The 8,791-nt window shown below is 40.8% G+C and overlaps 1 protein-coding gene across 8 annotated transcripts in view; it reads left to right on the top strand.

Annotated features, from left to right (window-relative positions):
* LOC116849586 (C-terminal-binding protein) overlaps positions 1-8,791 on the top strand; it is a 51,584-nt gene that overhangs the window by 35,293 nt on the left and 7,500 nt on the right. For 5 of the 8 annotated variants that reach the window (XM_032826895.1, XM_032826891.1, XM_032826893.1 and 2 more), the window contains 6 exons: positions 4,174-4,725; positions 5,754-6,041; positions 6,749-6,937; positions 7,213-7,302; positions 7,421-7,577; positions 8,224-8,401. In XM_032826895.1, coding sequence (XP_032682786.1) covers positions 4,528-4,725; positions 5,754-6,041; positions 6,749-6,937; positions 7,213-7,302; positions 7,421-7,577; positions 8,224-8,401 — 1,100 coding nt within the window. In that variant the 5' untranslated portion in view covers positions 4,174-4,527. Of the gene's footprint in view, positions 1-2,868; positions 3,164-4,173; positions 4,726-5,753; positions 6,042-6,748; positions 6,938-7,212; positions 7,303-7,420; positions 7,578-8,223; positions 8,402-8,566; positions 8,755-8,791 lie in introns of those variants that run through there. The other 3 variants (XM_032826898.1, XM_032826894.1, XM_032826896.1) reach the window with 3 other exon arrangements.

Here is an 8,791-nt window from a genome sequence, read left to right as displayed (position 1 = left end):
CTCTCTCTCTCTCTCTCTCTCTCTCTCTCTCTCTCTCTCTCTCTCTCTCCCCCTCTCTCTCTCTTTCTCTCTCTGCTTTGCACGCGCGCGCGCACTTTGCCTTCGACAATTCCTCGACAAATTCGAGATCGATTGGTTTGTCTCCGAAGCGATTCTCGTCTTGTATTAAGTTGCAGCGAAATTGCGTCTTCCTTTTTTATTAAGTTTGGATATTAAAGGAAAAATGGAAAGACCACATTGGAGGTTTGAGAAATATCGAGTTGATGTTGCTCGGTTTATTTGTGAAAATTATTCACCTGCCGATATTGGATAATCTCGTTTTCGTTTTATTCGACAAACATGACAAACTTTTTAATATATTTCCAATAATTTTCATACAGTGCACGATTAATATAATTATTTAATATATAAATACATATCTTATAATTAATATATCAGTCGTACATTATATGATAACTCAGTGGAAATATATTAGGTTAGTGTATAACAAGTTTGTTGTTGTGTTAAATAAAGTAATAAAAAATTAATTTATTTTTAAAGAGCTCCGTGTTCAAGTCATCGTGATACCGTTATCATTCTTGTATTAGTTTATAGACGTAGATAAAACTACTCGCTTCAATTAATTACGGGCGTCGTTTCTCGATAATTCGAGAATATCGAGAAATGTCGTCTTGCCAACACCGATTACCGGAGCCGGATTCAAAGTGAAGGTTGATAAGGTCGCGAAGTAAAGGCCAAATAAAGTTGGAGCTAGTGTTAAGGTACAGATTATCAAAGCCCAAGAGAGAGAAAGAGAGAGTGAGTTTCTGAATTAAAGCTAAAGCTAAAATTAAAAAAAATACAAAGTTACGCGAACACTCTAGAGCTGTGATAAAGCTGAAGCCCGAAGCGCCGGAGTTCGTAAACTAGAGACCGATATAGAGTTAAAAAAAGCCAATGAAGCTAAGGCCGAAGACGCGAAGGTTAAAATGCCAAAGTTAAAACTCCGATGCGAAACTATAAAGTTGACGAAGCTCAGCGCTTGTGTGTGTCCGTCTGTCTGCCCTCTCTCTCCCGAAAGAAATTCTTGTCAAAGAGTACGTATGTATATGTATATATATTAGGAATATGTATAATTTCGTGATATATTTCAAGCACTGCGATGTTTTTAAGAAAACCTCACCTAACTTCACTATGCTTTTACTTTTAACAATTTTTCCACAGTAAATCTTGTGTTTTTTTTATAATGATCATTTAAAAGAATATTTTGATGTAATACGAAGAAAAAGATGATTTATTTATTTTTAACATGTTTAACATTTATTTAAACATTATAATTTCCTCATGATTAAAAATCGCACTTACGATATAAAATTGCGTGCGATTTAAAATTATGTTTACGATAATTATGATGCAACATATCGCATCACAATTTCATAAAAAAAATCCCATATCCCTAATATATATATATATATATATATATATATATATATTAGGAATATAGGATTTTTTTTATGAAATTGTGATGCGGTATATATATATGTATGTATGTATATTGCAAGCCGTCGTTCGACAATTGCTGTGGCAGCGTGTCCGTTGTTCCAACGAGGGCGCCACGTGACACAGCTCTTCGCTTTCTTCAATCCATTCAACAAGACTGACCGAGTGTGTCGCGCTCGGCGTCACGGATGCCTTTACGCGGGGAGTTACGCACGTTTCGGAACGCGCCACCATCCGCTCATCGCACGTCCCAAATTACGTGCGTAACTCGACGCGCGTCACGCTATTCAACCGTGCACATGCATGCACACATACGTGTGGTGTATATGTATGTATGTATTTCATTGACACAAAGTTCGGGAATAATGTTAGGTTACGCTCGCCGATTCGATTTTATTCGATCTCATTTGCGGCGAATCACGCGCAATACCGATCCCCCATTTACGATTCTTTTATTTCGCTCGCTCACGTACAGTCAGTGGAAGAAACGTGGCATTTTTACCTCCACGACCTCCAAAGCCCGCACGTCCAAAGTTGTTTTTTAATTTCTAAATCCTAATTGTGCTTTTTGTTTCCCGTTTTTTGTTCCCTATCGTTCCCCGCCTTGATGCTTAAGATTTAAGTCAGGAAGAGATAAAGAGGGAAAGAAGCAGGATATAAAGAGCACATAAATTAGGCTAAAAAGATACATACATTTTTATCAAATGAATTTTGATATTCATCCGAGTGAAAACATTCGCAGATTTTTCTCCGCGAAACTCGCGTGCGAAGTATAACTCGCCAACGATATTCGGATTATACGAATAAATACGCAATGTGTTGAGTGATCGTCGACGATAATCCATCGGCCGGACTGTGTCCATCGCGTCCCGATGGAACGTGACTCATGCGTGGCTCGCATGAGCTACACTCTGCGCCTTCAGCGGCGAGGAAGGAGAGGCGAGAAAGTGCAGCGCGGGGTACACGAAGGGAACGATGAGAATGACCGAAGGGCCGGGCGCGCGAGCGACGGAGTGATCGGTTTCCAATCGCCGCCGAAAACGGGTCGGAAACGTCGTGTCGGCGCGCGCGTTCCCGCGAGTGAGCGAACCAGTGAGTGTGTATGAGAGAGAGAGAGAGAAATAGGAGGAGGAGGGAGCGATGTCCACGAGTGAAGCGAGCGAGGGAGAAAGAGAGAATGACGCTCGCTATTAACGCTGCCGAAAACGTTCGCCCCAGCGCAGTAAGGCGAGCGAGCGAGCGAGACAGCGAAAGAGTACAAGAGTGAACGGGACAGCGAACGTGTAAGAACGCAAGAGAGAAGGAGAGCGCACGAGCTCGTCTCTCGGCGCAGCGATCGCCGCCGCCGCCGCATATATATCTAGAAACTACGTGAGCGCCTCCTCTTCTCTCCGCGTCGCGTGCGTATGTGCGTGCGTGTACGTGCGTGCGTGCGTGTTACAGCTCCTCTCAGCACTTCCCGGCGTTTTTCGCGCTCTCGTCGCGTCCGCCCCCTCCCCCGCGCCGCGAGTCTTCCGCGCGTCGTCGCAGCGTCGTCGTCGTCGTTATCGTCGTCATCATCGTGTTTCTCGGTTTCCCTGTAGCCGCGACTAAGGCGGCCAACGCACCGTGCGAGAGAGCGCGGCCGGATTCCGCGTCCGTGGCGGACGCGTGCACTGCGCAGGTTAAGCCGGCGCGTTTCAAGGTAACCTCCAAAAAGAAGCGCGGTCCGACAGAGAGAGCGCAGCGGAGTAGCGTTCCGCCGTAGTGTATCGCTTCCTTTCTTCGCGTCGCTTCTTCTTGTCGGCAGATACGTGTACCCGTGTATCCGGATACTAAAAGAGATAGACAGAGAAAGAGAGACAGATAGAGCGTTTTGTGACGACCAGACTCTCACTCGTGCGCGGATATAGGTTAAGGCGAAGAGCGTCGTCTCGACGTACACGACGCCGACGTGTGAGAAAGAAAGAACCGCAAGGTTTGGATAAAAAACGAACAGCATCCATGACGAGCCACGACAGGTCTGTCTTCACTTGAAAAACGCGTCCTCTCCCACGGATCCTACTCATTCCCTCCTCGCCCGATTGTCTATCAGAGTGTTGTATAGTTTGGTTTGATTTCGGGTGCAGAAGGTGCGCGAACAGTGCAGATACGACAGGAACAGACTTTGGACGGTGCCGTCGTGTCGTCGATGGCACCGCGACGCGATGTGTATTTTTCTCGAAGACGCTAGGGGAGAGCATTTCGTTCTCTTCGCGCTTTTATCTCTCTCGGCTGCGTGTGAAAAAATATGCGAGCGAGCCGTGCAAACGGCGGCGACGATGGTTTACTCACCGTGCCGCCGTTGCACTCCCGCTCGTTTGCGCTGCCTTTGTGTAAATGAGAGTTACCAGGTGCGTCGCCGCGTGATAGAACTTGCGTTGTATGCGTGCGCGCGCATGTGTGTGTCTATATGTGTGTGGGAGAGGGGCACGCGTGCGACTGTGTGTGATGCGTTTGAAATTTTTGCGTGGTCGCGCGTGATATCACTTTATATCTCGTTTGATATATATACACACACATGTATAACGTATATATATATGCATACACAGCTACAAGATACACGTGTGTGTATATATAGTAATGTATATATGTATACACACACGTGTGTGTTGTGCATGTATGGATTTATGCAACGTTGCAATGGTTGAATTAACGTTGACCTTCGTTTTCCAGGAGACGGTGTCCACTGAGCCGTGATGCGTTGGAGATTCGGCGGTCCCTGCCCGAAAACCGATCAGCAGCCAGTGTTACAGAAGCAGTTTGTGTGACAAAGCATAAAAGAGCGAGTGCGGAACCGTTGTCGTTGTTATTGTACTTGGACTGTTATAACACGCGTGTCGCCTACGAGTGCCGTCATACTCGTCCCGAGACTCGTGTCGTTTGCCACCCTTGCCGCGGGACGCGAGGACGAAGTGGTGAAGGAAGAGCAGCAACAGCAACGTGCCGAAGAAGGAGTGACACTGGGGTTGGTTAGTGACACTGAGAGCGCAAGTGAAAACTATAAAAATAGGGGGGGCTGTCTGACCGATGGACAAACGGAAGATGATGTCCAAACGCCCTCGTATGGAGAACCTGAGGGGTCCGATCCAGAACGGACCGATTCAGACGCGACCGTTAGTGGCGTTGCTCGATGGACGGGACTGTTCGATTGAGATGCCCATTCTAAAGGATGTTGCAACGGTGGCTTTCTGCGACGCTCAATCGACCTCAGAAATCCACGAAAAGGTATCATTCTTGTTCCTTCATGTTTCTTCGCTGTACCAGAAACTATAATGCTAAGGGGTTTATTTTCTAACTTCTAACAACAACATTGTTATTGTTATGTTGTTGCACAGATTTTCTGTCGTATATCCACACAACGACAACGTAACAACAACGACACTGGTGTTAAAAGTTACAGAATAGATTCCTAACAGTGTGGTATTCATTGCTGGATCTCATATTTAAGATCTCTTAAGCTCATCTTGAGATGCTTCACAACCAGTGAAATAATTTGCATTGCATCTGAAGATTAACTTAATATAATCTTAAGTATAAGATCTGAATTCTAAATACTGTTCTAAAAGCTTACAATATAGTTTCCTCAGGTACTTGTTTACTCAGGAATATGCATCCTATATTATAGCATGAAGAATGCCTAGAGGATAGTGAAAGTTTTCAAGCTGGACTTGGGGAGACCAAGTTCTCTTTTCGAAGCTTTTCTCATACTCAGCTTGGGATTTATACTTTTAAACGTGATTTGTAAGAGAAATTTATGAATTTTGCTGTATACATTATGTCACTCTTACTCTCTTAGAAGTTATACGCGCGTGAAATTATATCTGTGAAGTTATATTTAAATTTAATACATAACTCTATATTTTTGATATGATATCTTGAAGCATTTCTCATACATATCTTGAGATATATACTTCTAAGTGTGTGTATTTGTCAGGGAAATATCATGAATTTTGTTGTATGTTCATTTCGCTCTCTCTCTCTCTTTCTCATATTCTTAGAAGTTGTGTGAAGTCAATATCTGAATTTATATATTCAAATTTATAATATAACTTTATATTAGATTTTTTACCTTATATTTTACTATTAAATTTTTATTTTATATGTTTATGTGTTTTATATATATCAAATGTTCTTTTTCATACATTCAATTCATACAACTGTCGAGATAATCTATTTCTATTGCGATATTTTCTTTTCACACGAATATAATGAGTAATAAGTTGAAATACTGATATGGTTTGGTTTTCTCACAGGTTCTAAATGAGGCAGTAGGTGCATTAATGTGGCACACCATCATTTTGACAAAGGAGGACCTGGAGAAGTTCAAGACGTTACGGATCATCGTAAGAATCGGCTCAGGAGTCGATAATATCGATGTCAAAGCGGCGGGCGAGCTTGGCATCGCTGTGTGCAATGTGCCTGGCTATGGTGTCGAAGAGGTAGCTGACACTACTCTCTGCCTCATTCTAAATCTCTATCGGCGCACGTACTGGTTGGCAAACATGGTACGCGAGGGCAAGAAATTCACAGGACCAGAACAGGTATGAATGTTAAATTCTGCACTTGTAAGATTGTGTAATCTTCATATACAAGGTATATTCAATCTTACTTGAGGAGCTATCTAATGCACAGTAATCAGTAAGACTTGAGCAATAAGCAAATCTATCAATCACAGTCAAGAATTTCAACATTGCAGTCTTACGTTCTCGATAATTTCCGAATATAATCTACCAAGTCACTTACTGTTTAGTTTTATATGGTAAAAACATGCTGTTGTATTAAGAAAATTAGTTGACAGCGCCATAATCGGAGTAGATCTTAATAGCAATAATATTGAAACTAATTTATTGATAATACATATATTGTTTTAATTGTTCGAATATCAGTTTCAACGATATTGTTATCATATTTACTCCAATTATGATATTGTTGACCAATTCTATTAATACAACAGTATTTTTGTGTGTACTGCTTTTTTATGTGCCATCCACTGCATGCCTTAAATTGTACATTCTTCCAGAAACTTGTTTTAAAACCGGAAAAAATGTTTATTAAATTAGCAACTTCTAATGTTTTAACTAATAGAGATTACATTTTACTGAAGCTAAATTTAATACTATTAAAGTTGCGTGAAATTTATAACAGTTATGTGTAATCTACTGGTTAAATTCATTTATTACATTTCTCTGGTGAAGCAAAGTTAAAACTTTCAAGACTATATTAATATTAATCTTTTCATGCTTTTCAGGTAAGAGAAGCAGCCACCGGATGTGCAAGGATACGGGGCGACACTCTGGGTATAGTCGGGCTAGGCAGGATTGGATCAGCGGTAGCGTTGCGTGCCAAAGCTTTTGGCTTCACCGTCATTTTTTATGATCCCTACCTGCCGGACGGAATCGAGAAGTCGTTAGGTCTCACCAGGGTTTACACACTACAGGTTTGTATTTTTTGTGAATTCTTTGTGTGATCTGATTTTATCTAAAATCTTGAAAGTAAACGAGGATTGTATAGTAAGGTAAAAAATTCCCGGACACGTACCTAAATTCTAGACATTCCGATTGCTTTAGTCTTTTTTTTAAATACGAATATTTAAATTTTTAATATAAAATATATGTATATATATGCTTTCAACATAAGTATAATCATTAAACATTATGAAATGCTGTTCGATTGACTTGTTCATTAACTGGAGATTTTTCTGCTGTGTTTCAGGATTTGCTATTCCAATCAGACTGTGTATCTCTACACTGTACCTTGAATGAACACAATCATCATCTAATAAACGAATTCACTATCAAACAGGTATGTTAAAAACAGTATTAAAGAAATGAATTATAGAAACCTCGTTCGTTATCGATATAAGGCAATTGAATGATTCGACGAGGATCAAAATCAACGTGTATTTCGCTACGTGTTGTAGATGAGACCAGGAGCATTTTTAGTCAATACAGCGCGAGGTGGTCTAGTGGATGATGACGCGCTAGCCGGGGCGCTCAAACAGGGTAGAATCCGTGCGGCGGCATTAGATGTCCACGAAAACGAGCCGTACAACGTCTTTCAGGGTCAGTCCGCGCAATGTGAGTCTTATCTGTCCATGCCTAACTCCCTCGTCTCTCGTCCAACTAATATCTCCCTTTACCTTTCCTAAACCCTCATCCTGTCCTCGACCCGTGGTGTAGGTAGGTAGACGCGTTACCCAAAATGCTTTCCTTAGTGTAGCTTCCAAAAGATCATAAGAAAAGAATACCAAAAACACGTGCATTGTTTCGTGTAAAATGTACAAGCAAATATGAAATTTATTTATAAACACGGCAATTGATAAGACCATTTGAAATAAGAGAAAAAAGAAAATAATATTACAAATATATTGTTTAAATTGTATTTGATATATAACAAATATATATTTTTTAATTGATATATATATTATTTAAAACAGAATTATATACACAAAAATTTGTATTTTTATATAAAATTTTAATACTTATGTATTAATATAATATTCATAGATATAAGAATTGTACTATATTATAAGAATTATATTATAGATATAACAATTTCCATGTAAATGTTTCTCAATATTTCTCTTAATGATCATTAAATAGTGAGCTTGTAATCATGCTCGAGACAATTCACGTTCGAGGTCGTTGCTACGTTCTCATCCGTTATTAACGCAACACTTGATTGATTATGCGATCCTTATGATCTCGTACATGTAAAATGCAGGTCCATTGAAAGATGCACCCAATCTTCTTTGCACACCACACGCCGCATTCTACAGCGATGCTAGCTGCACTGAATTACGTGAAATGGCGGCCAGTGAGATCCGACGAGCCATAGTCGGTCGCATTCCCGATTGTCTGCGGAACTGCGTGAACAAGGAGTACTTCCTATCTTCGACCGGGTAAGAGTAAACGCCTTTTTACATCCCCTTCCCCACCCTAGTCTAAATTAAAAAAGAAGACTTAGAATTCATTGATCCAAAGTCTTCGTCTTCATTTGAGAAGCACAAATTTGTCAAAGACGTAGACGGATTGTAGTAATTTTGTTGTTTCGCGTGTGTGTACAGGGATGTCTGACATGAGGTGGTCGCACTAGCACGCGTGCAGGTAGATTAGGTCAAACTGAACAACAAGTTCTTCTATCATTCGTCAAATAATCACGTAAAACTTCGAAAATATCAGTAATAGAAGACTGACGAATCAGAGACGCGCAATATTGTGAGACGAGCTCTGTAAGTACAAGATCCCATCGAAAATGGCTGTAACGCGACTTTTTTTTTTTTTTTTTTTTT

The sequence above is a fragment of the Odontomachus brunneus genome, unplaced genomic scaffold (genome assembly GCF_010583005.1).
Source record: "Odontomachus brunneus isolate Ranch 3 - 2012 unplaced genomic scaffold, Obru_v1 Obru_scaffold_118, whole genome shotgun sequence".
NCBI classification, from domain to species: Eukaryota; Metazoa; Arthropoda; class Insecta; order Hymenoptera; family Formicidae; genus Odontomachus; species Odontomachus brunneus.
This window is presented reverse-complemented; position numbering and strand designations above follow the sequence as displayed.